Below are 15,481 nucleotides of genomic sequence, written 5' to 3' on the forward strand. Positions count from 1 at the left end.
GCCCGAGATCAAACCACTGCACTCCAGCCTGGGCGACAGAGTGAGACTCCATCTCCAAAAGAAAAAAAGACAGGAAACAGAGCCCTGCAGAAACACCTCCTGGGCTGCCCCGGGAGTGTACAGAAGCCCCGCCTTGCACCTCTGGGCCCTCTCTCTCTCCCACCACCCTCCAACATGGCCGAGCCTGTTTCTTAAAGGAAAGAATTTTGGGGCAGAGAGGAGCTGATGAAAGAGCACTGGACTCCATTTGGTGTGAAAAGCAGCTTGGAGTGGAATCATCCCTCCTTCTTTTACCTTCCAGTGCCTCTCCCAGCCCCGGGTTACTCACCTGGAAAATGGGGCTATGAGGAGTTGTTACAGGAACAGAGGAGGAGTTCCTTACACAGAACACAGTGCAGCATAGGCTTCCAGTACATGGCAGGCAGTTCCCTTCCCCTCTAGAGTTCCCAGTTGCGGCCGGGCGCGGTGGCTCAAGCCTGTAATCCCAGCACTTTGGGAGGCCCAGACGGGCGGATCACGAGGCCAGGAGATCGAGACCATCCTGGCTAACACGGTGAAACCCCGTCTCTACTTTAAAAAATACGAAAAACTAGCCGGGCGAGGTGGCGGGCGCCTGTAGTCCCAGCTCCTCGGGAGGCTGAGGCAGGAGAATGGCGTAAACCCGGGAGGCGGAGCATGCAGTGAGCTGAGATCGGGCCACTGCACTCCAGCCTGGGCGACAGAGCAAGACTCCGTCTCAAAAAGAAAAAAAAAAAAAAAGAGTTCCCAGTTGCTAGATGTTACCCTGGCCGCCTGTCATTTGCATAGATTTGCCTAGAGTTCCCTGCCTTGAGCAGGCAATTGTGTAGCTGAAAAATATACACGCTCCAAGTACAGCTGGTGATTCATTCCCCGGGATCCCCCACCAAGCACATGCAATGGGGAGCAGGCCGCAGGAAGACTTTTCTGGGGGGGCTCTGAGGGTGTCAGTCACAGTAAGATGCCTCTAGACCAGGGACCAAGCCGGCCCCAGGGCAGACAGCCCCAAGAGAGCCCAGGGAGTGAGACTGCATGCCTGCCAGCCTGTGGGTCTGTGTGGACACCGGCCCCCAGAGGCTTGTGCATGGCTAAAGGAAAGAGGCTGGGGAGGGGAGCCTGGTCAGCCCTGGGATGATTTGTCATTACTTAATGAGATTAATGAGCCCCGGGGGCTGGTATGCAGGGGTGCTGAGGCGCTCATTAGAAGCAGATGCTCATGGGAACGAACGAAAGTGGGGGCCTGGGGGTGGAGTGCGGCTCGCCCCAAGCCAGGTGGCTTCCATTAATCTATGGGCGGGGCCAAGGGTCAGGCTGCCGGGCTTTCTCCCTCCTCCCCTTCCCGTCCCCAACAACACCGGGGAGGAATGCCGCAGAGAAGCTGCCTGGACTCCGGCACCACTGAGGCCCAGGAGGGGAGGCTGATGGGTTCAGGGACAGCCCGCTTGTTGGCCATAGTAGTCCCCGTGCCTGGCATGGGGTACATGCTCAATAAATAACCTGTGGATTGGATCAGAGACTAGAGGGACCTGGAGGATGGGACTAGAACCTCTCCCTTCCTCCCCTAGACACGTCTATACCTGCAGGGTGTCCTGGCCCACTTCTCAGCCAGCCCCCACTTTCTAGTGAACCCTGGAAGTCTTGTAGGCCCAGGGAAGGCTGCTTTGTGGCCTCCAAACCTATAATTTGGTTTTCAAACCCACAAGCAGGGAGGTCTGTGGGGGCCAGAGGGAGTCGACTCTCTACCACCGCCCCCCCCCCCCCCCCGCCTGTATGTGGGCGCGCGCACACACACACACACACACACACACACACACACACACAGACACGGTCATAAAAATTCACATGCTCTTTAATGGTCTAGTGAGATATACTTTATGTGCCATAAAAGTTCTCCCGTTTAAAAAAAAGTGTGCAATCCAGTGGTTTCTAGTATATTTTACAGAATTGTGTAATCACCATAATCTAATTTTAGAACATTTTCATCATCCACAAAAGAAACCTTGAATCATTAACAGTCACTCCTTATTCCTCCACCCGCTCTTCCCCAGGCCCAAGCAACCACTAATCTGCTTTCTGTCTATAGATCTCTAAATCTGCCTGTTCTGGACATTTTAGATAAATGAAATCATGCAATAGGTGATCTTTCATAACTCGATTCTTTCAGCATGGTACTTTCAGGGTTCACCCATGTTATAGCATGTATCAGTACTTCGTTCCTTTTAATGGCCAGATAATATTCCATTGTACGACTACACCACATTTTGTTTATCCCTTCATCTCTTGAATATTTGGGTGGATACTACTTTTTTTTTGAGATGGAGTCTCACTCTGTTGCCCAGTCTGGAGTGCAGTGGCACGATCTTGGCTTGCTGCAACCTCCTCCTCCCAAGTTCAAGCGATTCTCCTGCCTCAGACGCCTGAGTAGCTGGGATTACAGGCGTGCACCACCACACCCAGCTAATTTTTGTATTTTTTAGTAGAGATGGGGTTTCATCATGTTGGTCTCGAACTCCTGACCTCATGATCCACCCGCCTTGGCCTCCCAAAGTGCTGGGATTACAGGTGTGAGCCACCGTGCCCAGTCTTTTTTTTTTTTTGACAGACAGGGTCTCACTCTGGCACCTAGGATAGAGTGCTAAAGTGCAGTGGCATGATCATGGCTAACTGCAGCCTTGACTTCCTGGGCTCAAGCAATTCTCCTGCTTCAGCCTCCTGAGTAGCTGGGACTACAGGCATGCACTACCATGCCTGGCCAATTTTTTTTGGTAGAGATAGGAGTCTCACTGTGTTGCTCAGGCTGGTCTCGAACTCCTGGTCTCAAGTGATCCTCCTGCCTTAGCCTCCCAAAGTGCTGGGATTACAGGCTTGAGCTACCACATGTGGCCAGTTTCTACTTTTTGCCACTATGCACAATGCTGCTGTGAGCATTCAGCTATGGGGTATTGTGTGGATGTATGTGTATTTCTCTTGGATGTATACCTAGGAGTGGAATTTCTGGGTCATACGGTAACCCAAATGTGAAACTGTTTTCCAAAGTGTCTGCACCATTTTACATTCCCACCAATAATATGCAAGGGTTCCAGTTTCTACACATTGTCATCAATATTTGTTGGAGTCCCTCTTTTTTATTATAGCTGTCTTAGTAGATGTAAAGTGGCTTTGATTCGCATTTCCCTTACTGCTGGTGATGTTGAGCATCTTTGCATGGGCTTATTGGCCATTTGTGTGTCTTCTTGGATAAAATGTCTATTCAGATCCTTTGCCCATTTTTTTTTTAACTGGGTTATTTGTCTTTTTGCTATTGAGTTGTACAAATCCTGTATGTATTCTAGATAGACATCCCTTATCAGATCTGATTTGCAAATATTTTCTCTCATTCTGTGTTCTCTTCACTTCCTTTAAGATGCGTTTTTTTTTTTTTGAAACTTTTTTGAGATGGAGTTTTGCTCTTGTTGCCCAGGCTGGAGTGCAGTGGCGTGATCTTGGCTCACTGCAACCTCTGCCTCCTGGGTTCAAGTGATTCTCCTGCCTCAGCCTCCTGAGTAGCTGGGATTACAGGTGCACGCCACCATGCCTGGCAAATTTTTGTATTTTTAGTAAAGACAGGGTTTCAATATGTTAGCCAGGCTGGTCTCAAACTCCTGACCTTAGGTGATCCACCTGCCTCAGCCTCCCAAAGTACTGGGATTACAGACATGAGCCACCGCACCTGGCCAAAGGTATAAAATGTTTAAGTTGTCATTAAGTCCAACTTAACAATCTTTGCTTTGTTTCCTATTTCCCCCCGTTTTGCTTTTTCTGAACTTTTATTCATCCGTTATTCCCTCCTCCTTTCATTGCTTCTGCTCACAAACTCACTCTTACACACTCAGCTCCCAAAGCCTCTGTTTTCCCAACAAGGGCATGGGGCATGATTTGCTCTCAGGAATCCTCCCTCCACATCAGCCTTAGGGGAATCCTCCTTCTGCATATTGACAGAGATACAGGGAGGGGGTGGCCTGGAGTCAAGGGGCAGTGGGTAGCAGGGAGGGGAAGTGCCATCAACACCCTGCGTCTTTCCCAGGTTCCAAGAACAGGGCTTTGTGGAAGCATATCTGTGCATGCTTTCACAAGCTACTGTAGCTTCACCTGAGAAATGGAGATCAGACCATCCAGCAAATGACTTCTATCATTTTTTTTTTAAGACTCTCACTCTGTCGTCCAGGCTGGAGTGCAGCAGCGGCGAGATCTCAGCTCACTGCAACCTGCACCTCCCAGGTTCAGGCAATTCTTCTGCCTCAGCCTCCTGTGTAGCTGGAATTACAGGGGCCCGCCACCACACCCAGCTAATTTTTATTTTTTATTTTTTTATTTTTAGTAGAGACGGGGTTTCACCATGTTGGCCAGGCTGGTCTCGAACTCCTGACCTCAGGTGATCTGCCCACCTCGGCCTCCCAAAGTGCTGGGATTACAGGCGTGAACCACCACGCGCAGCTGGGGCTTCTTAACCTGGGCTCTACGCCCCTCTGGAAATTGTATGCACAGTGATGGGTATAGTGAGTTTTTCTTGGGCAGAAGTTCATGGCCTTCACAGATCTTCAAAAGGATGTGCTAAGCAAGAAAGGTGCAAAACAATCAATCTATAGGAGGAGCCTTGCAGCTCCCAAAAATGTCCAAGTCTTGTGGTAGCATTTCTCCCGCCCCGAGGGAAGACACAGCTTCTTACCCAGAGGGACCAGGCAGCATCGGCTTCCCATGGGTCCTTCAGGCTCTCAGAGCTCAGCCCAGGGAGCCGAGACAGGCCAGCTCCCAAGGGCACTCCTGGGGCCTGCTTTGGTCGCCCCAAGGCTCCTCCCCAGGCGGGCTCGAGGCAAGGGAGAAGGCACGCCCACCCTCCGTGGAGGTGGAGGTGCCCTCTCCAAGGCCCCAGCATGGCTGGGCTGCAGGAAATCGAGGGCAGGAAGAGGGGCTGGGGCCTGGGCGCCGCCTTGCTCCCATCTGCAGAGCATCAGTGGGGCAGGCGGGTGGGGGCTTTCAAGGGGGGCCAAGGAGGAAATGAGAATAAACACAAGTGAGCGGGGAGGGAAGGGGGGCTGCGCCTAAGCCCCTTGGCAGCCCATGAAGGGAAGTGACACAATGAGGAATGTGTTTCCCTCTGCCCGTCCCCCACGTGGGGGTGGGAGGCTGAGCCCTGAGAATGGCCAGACCCCAACAGGGGCCAGAGGGCACATGCTGGGACAGCCCCGGAGTGGGGCCGTGGGGCCGGCGGTGAGGATGGGGTCTGGCGGCAAACGGTGGGGGCTGGGCCGGAGGGGCACCCCTGGCAGCCACGATACTTATCCTGTATCCCTCTCCCTCGGCCAGGGGCCTAGGGTCAGTGTTCTTGGCACAGTCCCTGCATGCGCCCCACTGGGGGGCACCTCCCAGCACACCCCAGCGTGGAAGCCATCCCTCCTCTAGGGAACTGGCCCCTTCTGGTGGCCCATTCCCTTCCTTCTCCAGGGACTTGGGGTCATGGAGGCCATCTGAGTCCTTCGAGTCCTTCCTATGGGAAGGAGCTGAGGGTGAGGGCTCCCCTGGCCGTGGGAAGGGCTGTGCACGGTGTTTCTGTCCCTCAGTGCACAAACAGGCCCCCTGGTGGGACAGTATCTCCCCGTCCAGAACACCCATTTCCTCTCCTCCCAGCGGGTAGCCGGCTTGGTTAACCCCCTCCTGCCCGGTAATCCAAAGACATCGATGAGGCTGTGGTGGGCAGCGCCAAGAGCCTCCTCAGCCCCCTACCCCTGACACCCTCCTCCATCTGGGCTGAGGGGTGGCAGGGCCAAGAGCCCCCTCAGCCCCCACCCCTGACACCCTCCTCCATCTGGGCTGAGGGGTGGCAGGGCCTGGGAAAGCAGGTGGGCCCCAGACATCTCTGTGGATCTCCTATCTTCCGGCCACAGACCTTCAGACAGGAGTCCTTCACCCTTGCCTGCTCCAGGGGTCCACCCAGCCTTGCCTGCTGCCTCACAATCTCCTGCCACTGGGTGGGAGCCAAGAGGCCACTGCCTCCATCTCAGACCCAGGACAGGGAGGCTGGCTGGGCTGTGAGCCTCGTGAGCTCTATGGGGCCTGAAGCCCGTCCTGGTTTAGCTCAGGAAAGAGCCAGCTGGCCTTTGAGTAGGTGGGCAACTGGCCCCGCCCACCCTGCCTTCTAGGCACCTGTCCCTGGCTGTGCAGGGTGAGGGAGAAGGCCTCTGAGCAGGCACCCACCTTGGTCTTCTGTGGTCCTGCCTGCCCCAAGAGCCCAGGGGGCTGCCCTGGCAGGTTTGGGGTTAGGGCAGGCAGGTCCCCTGTGGGTGGGTACTGTCTTCTCAGCACTGTCCCTGCAGCCCCAGGGGCAGGTGACGAAGGGGGCAGAGAGTTGTGCCATGGCCGTCATTGAGTTTGAGCCACAGACTCAGGGCTGGAAGCCGGTGGACTCACCTGCAGCTCACTCCTCCAGGCCAGGCTTGGCCCCTGGGACCTCCTGCGGAGACCCGTGGAGAAGACAGGACTGAGGACCTTGAACAAGCTGTCACCTCACTAGCTTCCTCATCTGAAGGAGGAGGCTGGACAGGACTTACACCCCTGCCCTGGAGAGGAGCCAGGCAGAGTCCACCTGGGCCTCAGCCAGCCGCTTCACCTGTTTCCTCACCTGTCAGACAGACACGGGCACAGGGATAAAATAACCATAAAAAATACCCTCCTTGGCCGAGCGTGGTGGCTCACATCTGTAACCCCAGCACTTTGGGAAGCCGAGGTGGGAGGATCACTTGAGCCCAGGAGTTCAAGACCAGCCTGAGTAACATAGTGGAACCGTGTCTCTACAAAACAAAAATGTTTTTAATTAGCAGGGTGTGGTGGTGCACACCTGTGGTGCCAGTTGCTTGGGAGGCAGAGGTTGGAAGATGGCGTGGGCCCAGGAATTTGAGGATACAATGGCCCATGATCACACCACTGCACTCCAGCCTGGGTGACAGAGAGACCCTGCCTCAAAATCAAAACAAAACAAAAAAACTACCCTCCCATGCGCCCCCTCCCCTGCCCACAAAGGCCAGGCTCAAGAAGCTTCTACCTTTGTATAGCAATTTACAAAAGACTATGACACCTATTTTCAAATGCTTCCCAGGGCAACCCCGGTGACCTGCAGGGCAGCCCGGAGGTGGGGCAGGATGGGAAAGGAGGCCTCCTAACTCCCAATCCAGGGCGTTCTCCATGTCGTCCAAGGCCCTTCTGATCCCATCTCTTGGCTTCTTCGTCCTCTCTCCATTCTGACCAGCCTCCCAAGTAGCTGGGACTACAGGTATCGCCCAGGCTGGAGTGCAGTGGTGCAATCCTGGCTCCCTGCAGCCTCTGCCTCCCAGATTCAAGCAATTCTCCTGCCTCAGCCTTCCGAGTAGCTGGGACTACAGGTGCGCTGGGACTACAGGTGTGCAGTGCCACGCCCAGCTCATTTATTTTTTCTTTTTCTTTTTTTTTTTTTTTTGTATTTTTAGTAGAGACGAGGTTTCAGCATGTTGGCCAGGATGGCCTTGATCGGGAGTGGTTCTTTAATCCCACCTCCCACCCAGTGCTGAGGAAAGCAGAGGTTTAGCAGGAAGTCAAGTCCCTGAGAAACCCACCAACAGCACCGCGGTGGCAGTGAGGACCCCTCCCGGGGAGGGGAGCAGGGCGGCCCCGGCAGGGAGAGGTGTGAGGGCTCTGCGCTTGCCTGCTTGCCTCCGCAGGGACCTGAGGAACAACATCATCAGCACAGTGCAGCCCGGCGCCTTCCTGGGCCTGGGGGAACTGAAGCGCTTGTGAGTGGCACGCCCCTTCCGAGGAAGAAAGTCACCCCTCCTGCTCCATGCCCACCCCCTCCCTCTCACCCACCCACACCTGCCCCTCATTTCCACTCAGGTGCCTTGGCTGGGGTCCAAGGAGCCGCCATTTCCAGTCCAGCTGCGGCCCTGGCCCCAACCTCATCTCTTTTCTCATCCCGCCCCCCTCACAAGCCCTGGCCCCACCCATGTGTCCCTCACAAGTGGACCCGCGTGCTGCCGCGTGGCCGACTCGCTGAGGTTGCCTGTGTCTCTCTAGAGATCTCTCCAACAACCGGATTGGCTGTCTCACCTCCGAGACCTTCCGGGGCCTCCCCAGGCTTCTCCGACTGTAAGTGATGGGATGAGAAGTGGGGAGGGAGGAGAAGGAGGAAGCACATAGGAAGCAAAAGGTGGCCTCCAACCCTTCCACATCGCACCTGCTCCCCTCCGCCACCCCATGGAGACCCTAAGACCCCATCTCAGTTGTCCCCTGTCTCCTGCAGAAACATATCTGGAAACATCTTCTCCAGTCTGCAACCTGGGGTCTTTGATGAGCTGCCAGCCCTTAAGGTTGTGTGAGTATCTCTTCCTAGCGCAAGGACCCAGACCCCTGTCCCTTCCTCTGCCCAGGAGGGATGTATAAGCATCGTGACCACCGTGACTGGCCTCACGAGTGGGCAAGGCAGACAGTGCCTGAAATGCCCCCATGATCACCTTCCTGCGATGGCCCGGGGCAGAGACGGCGCACGTAGACCCAAGATTACCCCTCCTACCCCTCCAGCCTCATCCCTCCCTGGGGCCCCAGGCCACTCATGAGCCCACGCCCCCTCTGTTCTGCTCTGTGACCCCTCTGCCTACCCTGCAGGGACTTGGGCACCGAGTTCCTGACCTGCGACTGCCGCCTGCGCTGGCTGCTGCCCTGGGCCCAGAATCGCTCCCTGCAGCTGTCGGAGCGCACACTCTGTGCTTACCCCAGTGCCCTGCATGCCCAAGCCCTGGGCAGCCTCCAGGAGGCCCAGCTCTGCTGCGGTGAGCAAGTCCCCCTGACTACACAGCTACCAGGGACCCTGTCTCTCCACCAACCCAGGGCCGAGACACGAGCCTCCCCTCAGACCCACAGATTTTTACCTTTGTATTGCAGTTTGCAAAAGACCACAACACTGAGTACCTGCTCTTGCATTTAGGGATACCTTATTTTTATGTATAAATCACCATCTGAGATGTGCTGCCCAGCACAAAAAGGCTTTTCTGTGCTCTCTTTCATTACTGGTTTGCAACCGCTCTCCCACAAAAAGAATCACATTTACTATCCCAGTGACCCTCCCCGTGAGGCGGGGCCGGTGTTATTCTCCCCACTCCGCCTATGACTGTGTGCTGGGCGTGTTCTCCAGGGCATCCCCTTTCCCTCAGTGTCTCGGGGTCAGTCTTCCATCAGCTTTTCTAAGCCCCCTTGGGGCTGCTTGTTCATGTTTTCATCTGGCCCCACCTCTTGGGGTAACATGTGTACTGAGAAAGGAGCATTCTTTGTCCAAAAACTGCCTGTCCTTCCCCTTTACCCTTATCCCTGGAGACTTTCTCTTGACCCCTTTTCCTTCCCAGCTGGAGCAGGCTACAGGCTGAAGGCCCCGCCCCGTCCCACCCCATCCTGCCGGACTCTCGCTCACACATGCAGCCTCACACACGTGTGCACTCGGGCCTCACGCCTGGTGTCTCCTCCCACAGAGGGGGCCCTGGAGCTGCACACACACCATCTCATCCCGTCCCTACGCCAAGTGGTGTTCCAGGGGGATCGGCTGCCCTTCCAGTGCTCTGCCAGCTACCTGGGCAATGACACCCGCATCCGCTGGTACCACAACCGAGCCCCTGTGGAGGGTGACGAGCAGGCGGGCATCCTCCTGGCTGAGAGCCTCATCCACGACTGCACCTTCATCACCAGGTAGGAGCCGCTCTGCCCCTCCTCAGGCCTCAGCATGGGGATGGGGGTGCCTACTGTACCCCAGAAAACAGCTGCACCCAGATGTGTTCCTGGGAGAATGTGCATGTATATTTATGGAAAGCTTGGACTAAGTTATCAATGGTCTGGATAGAGGCTAGAAATAAATATCCGATAGAACAAAATGATGATACTTGACATCTCTTTAGTGCTCTTACACTGTATAGAGTGGCTCCCATCTGTGGCACCAGATTTAATCTCTACTGTAGAGATTAAATCTGTGAGAGATATTATCGGCTCCATGATAAGGAAGGGGAAATCGAAGCTCAAAAAAAACAGTATCATAAAGCCAATCAGAATAAAAGGAGTGCATACTTGCATCCCTTGTTTCATCAAAGAAAAAAGGACCTGCAGCTAGTGTCGTAGGGTGGTGTTGAGGGAGGGCAACGTGGCTGGGCCCAAGGATGACTCATGAGCCAGCTCCGCCTGCCATCCGTAGTGAGCTGACACTGTCTCACATCGGCGTGTGGGCCTCAGGCGAGTGGGAGTGCACCGTGTCCACCACCCAGGGCAACGCCAGCAAGAAGGTGGAGATCGTGGTGCTGGAGACCTCTGCCTCCTACTGCCCAGCCGAGCGTGTCGCCAACAACCGCGGGGACTTCAGGTTTGGCCTGCTCCGCCCTGTAGAGGGCTGCTCAGCCCCCAACCCCACCCTTGCACCTGACATCACAGGTGGCCAGAGTTTTCCCATCCGCTGTCTCCATTGGGTGCTAAAGATGGAGAAAACACTTCCTTTTGTCATTCAGCCTGAAGCCTTGCTATCGAATAGATAGACTTTATGTATAAACTTACATCTGAGGTGGGGCGCGGTGGCTCATGCCTGCAATCCCAGCACTTGGGGAGGCCAAGGCAGGCGGATCACCTGAGGTCAGGAGACCAGCCTGACCAACATGGCAAAACCCCGTCTCTACTAAAAAGTACAAAAATTAGCCAGGCATGGTGGTGGGCGCCTGTAATCCCAACTACTTAGAAGCCTAAGGCAGGAGAATCCCTTGAACCTGGGAGGCAGAGGTTGCAGTGAGCCGAGATTGCACCACTGCACTCCAGCCTGGGCGACAAGAGCAAGACTCAATCTCAAAAACAAACAAACAAAATTACCATCTGAGATGTGCTGCACAAAAAGTCCCTTTTTCTCCTTTTTTTTTGAGACAGAGTCTCACACTGAAGTGCAATGGCATGATCTTGCTGCCTCAGCCTCGCCGGTAGCTGGGGTTTCAGGCCTGTGCCACCACGCCCAGCTAATTTTTGTATTTTCAGTACAGATGGGGTTTCACCATATTGGCCAGGCTGGTCTCGAACTCCTGGCCTCAAGTGATCCACCTGCCTTGGCCTCCCGAAATTCTGGGATTACAGGCTTGAGCCACTGTGACTTTTTTTTAGACAGGGTCTTGCTCTTTCATCCAGGCTCCGGTGCAGTGGCACAATCGTACCTCACTGCAGTCTCGAATTCCTGGGCTCAAGCGATCCTCCCACCTCCGCCTCCTGAGGAGCTGGGACTACAGGCACAGCCACTATGCCTAGCTTATTGTGTTACTTTCTGTAGAGACAGGGTCTCACTTTGTTGCCCAGGCTGGTCTCAAACCTCTGGGCTCAAGCACTGTGCCTGGCCACAAAAAGGCTTTTATTTGCTTCCTTACATTCATAGTTTGCAAAAGCTCGTCCACAAAGAGTATCACCTCTTAAGATCCCAGTGACCCTCTCTGTTATGCAGGGAAGCTATTATTCTCCCCACTGTACAGCTAAGAACACTGACTCCGAGAAAGGATAAATGCCTTGCCTTAAGCCATAGCAAATAAGTGGCAGAACTTGAATTTAAACTCAGAACTCTAAAGTCCAGCCCCCTATCACCTGAGACAGCCCAGTCAGAACAAAGAGAGTGGAACTTGGGAACCCCTGGAAGGCTGATCTGAACCCCGCTCCTGGATCCCTCCCCAAGGCCCCCAGGAGTCCAGCCTCACAGTTCTAAAGACAGGAGAAGGGCTGTTGTTCTGAGAAGCCTGGTTCATTGGCAACTTCCTGCCTCTGCCCCCAGGTGGCCCCGAACTCTGGCTGGCATCACAGCCTACCAGTCCTGCCTGCAGTATCCCTTCACTTCAGTGCCCCTGGGCGGAGGCGCCCCGGGCACCCGAGCCTCCCGCCGGTGTGACCGTGCCGGCCGCTGGGAGCCTGGGGACTACTCCCACTGTCTCTACACCAACGACATCACCAGGGTGCTGTACACCTTCGTGCTGGTGAGGAGGGGCTGGGGCACCCCACCAGCTCTGCTTCGGGGGCACAGGGAAGGGAGAAGCCAACCTAATGGGCAAGGGGAGCCTGGTCTCTGGGCCGCTGGGCTGTGCCTCTCGTCCCTGCCTGTGCAGAGCCAGGAGCAGGCTAGAGGCTCCTCTCCTCTAGCCACCCTCTGCCGAGGGATTCAGACACAGAGGCCACAGTGGGGAAGGGCACCAGTCCTCTGTCCCCATCCGGACACCTCACGCCCCTTTACTCACTAACACCAAAAGCAGAGTCCCACTGTCCTTACACCAGGGGTGCTGGCAGTGGTGGCCTTGGGCTGTGATGGTCTCAGCCTCCTCTGCCCTCCTAGCTTGATGAGACCCCGCAGGTAGGCTGGACTCCTGTCCCCAGGCACTGAGCACTGGTACAGAGCAGAGGGTCCCCAGGGGCAGTTCAGGGGCAGAAGGAACAGGCGGGATGATCCTCTGTCTTCCCCCAATCTCCAGATGCCCATCAATGCTTCCAATGCGCTGACCCTGGCTCACCAGCTGCGTGTGTACACAGCCGAGGCTGCCAGCTTTTCAGACATGATGGATGTAGTCTATGTGGCTCAGATGATCCAGAAATTTTTGGGTTATGTCGACCAGATCAAAGAGGTGAGGCTCAGCTGGACCTCGGGAGCTCGCAAAACGCCCCCATCCCTCATTTGCTCAAGCCTATCTCTCACTCCAGCCCCTGGGTCCCAAGCCCCGCCCCTGCCCTCAGCGACTCCCCTGTCCCCCCAGCTGGCAGAGGTGATGGTGGACATGGCCAGCAACCTGATGCTGGTGGACGAGCACCTGCTGTGGCTGGCCCAGCGCGAGGACAAGGCCTGCAGCCGCATCGTGGGCGCCCTGGAGCGCATCGGGGGTGCCGCCCTCAGCCCCCATGCCCAGCACATCTCGGTGGTAATGGGGGTCAGCGTTGGGGGTGACCCTGGCATACAGAGGAGGGAGGCGCTCCCTCTCAGGCCTGCACCTGCTGTGCCCCAGCTAGCAAGAGCAGCAGACGTGACAAAGTTCTGAGCTGCGGGGTTCATTTCCAAGTTGTCAGGGGCAGTGCTTAGGAGAGGTGGCCGGTGACCCTGGAGAAGTGATGCCAGACTCCGTGGTGGGGAACTGACGGGGCCTGCCTGACGGGAATAAGCAGGAGGAAGGGTGAAAGGATTAGAAGGGATGGGAGCAGGGCTTGGTGGCAGGGCAGACAGCACAGGGATTGAGTGAAGAGTAATGGAAGTTCCCTGAGAGAAGGCAATCCGATAACTGCAGTAGAGCATCCTGTATGTGCAAGATATTGTGCTAGGCCCTTGGGGCAATGCAAAGGGGCGAGACATGGAGCCTGCTCTACAGCTGAGTCGGGCAACGGAACTGGCATAGTTAAGAGGTGAGCAAGAGGCTGGGTGCAGTGGCTCCACCTGTAATCCCAGCACTTTGGGAGGCCGAGGTGGGAGGATCTCCCGAGGCCAGGAGTTGGAGACCAGCCTGGGCAACAAAGAGAGACCTGGTCTCCATAAAAAATACAAAAATTACCCAGGAGTGTTGGCATGCGCCTGTGGTCCCAGCTACTCCGGGGGCCAAGGTGGGAGGATCACTTAAGGCCTGGAGTTTGAGACTAGCCTGGGCAACATGGCGAAACCACATCTCTAAAACAAAAAAATGTTTTTTTTAAAAAAAAAAAGTTTTTAATTAGATGGGCATGGTAGCATGCCTGTAGTCCCAGATACTCAGGAGGCTGAGGTGGCAGGATCACTTCAGCCCAGTATTTGTAGGCTGCAGTGAGCTATGGTTGTGACACTGCACTCCAGCCTGGGTGACACAGTAAGAACCTGTTCCTCTTAAAAAAATAAAAAAAGAGAGAGGTGGCTTTGAAAAGACTGAGGATTGAAGGGGAGGACTGCAGCCTGAGCAGGTCCATTGAGAGGGAATGTGCAGTCCCAAGCAGAAGGCCACCATCTCAAATGGTGGGATGACAAGGTCCCTGTCCCCAGAATGCGAGGAACGTGGCATTGGAGGCCTACCTCATCAAGCCGCACAGCTACGTGGGCCTGACCTGCACAGCCTTCCAGAGGAGGGAGGGAGGGGTGCCGGGCGCACAGCCAGGAAGCCCTGGCCAGAACCCCCGACCTGAGCCCGAGCCCCCAGCTGACCAGCAGCTCCGCTTCCGCTGCACCACCGGGAGGCCCAATGTTTCTCTGTCATCCTTCCACATCAAGGTGGGCACTGGGGAGGGAGGGGGTGGGAGACGGGAGGGACCCAGATGCAGGTACCTGTTGGGGGCAGTGAGAGGAGTGGGAGGAGGGGGCTGCAAGACATCAGTGCTCTGGGGGTCCTGGTGTCTCTGAGGAGCTCCTATGTCCCCCCAGAACAGCGTGGCCCTGGCCTCCATCCAGCTGCCCCCGAGTCTGTTCTCATCCCTTCCGGCTGCCCTGGCTCCCCCGGTGCCTCCAGACTGTACCCTACAACTGCTCGTCTTCCGAAATGGCCGCCTGTTCCGCAGCCACAGCAACGCCTCCCGCCCTGGAGCTGCTGGGCCTGGCAAGAGGCGTGGCGTGGCCACCCCCGTCATCTTCGCAGGAACCAGTAAGGGACTGAACTCCCCGCCCTGCCCAGGTTGCCTCTTGTGTGTCTGCCCTGTACCTCTTCATCCTGCCCTTCCCTGGCCCGCAGCCCCCCAGTGCCCTAGTGGAACTGAGACAGGATGTTGCGTCCCTCACCTTTTCCCAACAGGGCAGAGGGCAGAGATACCCCATAAAGAATGGGTTTGGAGGAGAAAAGTTCAGGAAGACATTGCCTTCTATATCCCAGATTTGTTCAATTTCAAGAGGGCTACGAGCACAGCCCCCTCCAACACACACACACACACACACACACACACACACACACACACACACACATACACACCCCACGGACCCAATGCAGACAAGTAATGCTGAATGGGCGCCTGCTAGAAACAGCGCTGTCATTGGTGCTGGAAGGAATAAAAACATCTAGGCCATGGTCCCTGCTCCCAGAAGCCACCTAAGCAGTAGAGGGTGAAGTAACCTCCCAGGGCAGCCATAGGAGAGGTTCCAGGCGGCTGCTGCAGAGGTAGCCCAGGTGAGCAGCATTCTGAAAAGGCAACATGGCTCCAGCTGTCGTGGCGGAGGTGGGACTGACACAGATGGGCCTTGAGGGATGATCAGGAGTTCCAGAGACACCAAGGAAGGGTGGAGACCAGGGCAGAGGAATAACAACATGAGCAGACACTGAGTGTCTGACTCACCACCCAGCTGGGGGCCTGGCACCCAGAAAGCAGATGGATCACCTGCAGTCCCCCACTTATCGTTCCATCTTTCCCCCACACCTGCCTTCTTTCTGTCGGTGATTCCACTGTTGCTCTCACCATCCACGCTGACACCAGCCCATCTCTGGCCCCC

The 15,481-nt window shown here is 55.8% G+C and overlaps 1 protein-coding gene across 2 annotated transcripts in view; it reads left to right on the forward strand.

Moving 5' to 3' along the window:
* The window catches only part of ADGRA2 (adhesion G protein-coupled receptor A2), a 46,944-nt gene that overhangs the window by 24,197 nt on the left and 7,266 nt on the right, over nt 1-15,481 (forward strand). Inside the window, exons 3-13 of one of the 2 annotated variants that reach the window (XM_023214564.3) lie at nt 7,746-7,817; nt 8,098-8,169; nt 8,324-8,395; nt 8,686-8,849; nt 9,543-9,756; nt 10,253-10,417; nt 11,846-12,044; nt 12,534-12,683; nt 12,813-12,974; nt 14,054-14,278; nt 14,429-14,645. In XM_023214564.3, coding sequence (XP_023070332.1) covers nt 7,746-7,817; nt 8,098-8,169; nt 8,324-8,395; nt 8,686-8,849; nt 9,543-9,756; nt 10,253-10,417; nt 11,846-12,044; nt 12,534-12,683; nt 12,813-12,974; nt 14,054-14,278; nt 14,429-14,645 — 1,712 coding nt within the window. The remainder of the gene's footprint in view (nt 1-7,745; nt 7,818-8,097; nt 8,170-8,323; nt 8,396-8,685; nt 8,850-9,542; nt 9,757-10,252; nt 10,418-11,845; nt 12,045-12,533; nt 12,684-12,812; nt 12,975-14,053; nt 14,279-14,428; nt 14,646-15,481) is intronic. The other variant, XM_023214565.2, reaches the window with a different exon arrangement.

The sequence above is a fragment of the Piliocolobus tephrosceles genome, chromosome 7 (genome assembly GCF_002776525.5).
Source record: "Piliocolobus tephrosceles isolate RC106 chromosome 7, ASM277652v3, whole genome shotgun sequence".
NCBI lineage: Eukaryota > Metazoa > Chordata > Mammalia > Primates > Cercopithecidae > Piliocolobus > Piliocolobus tephrosceles.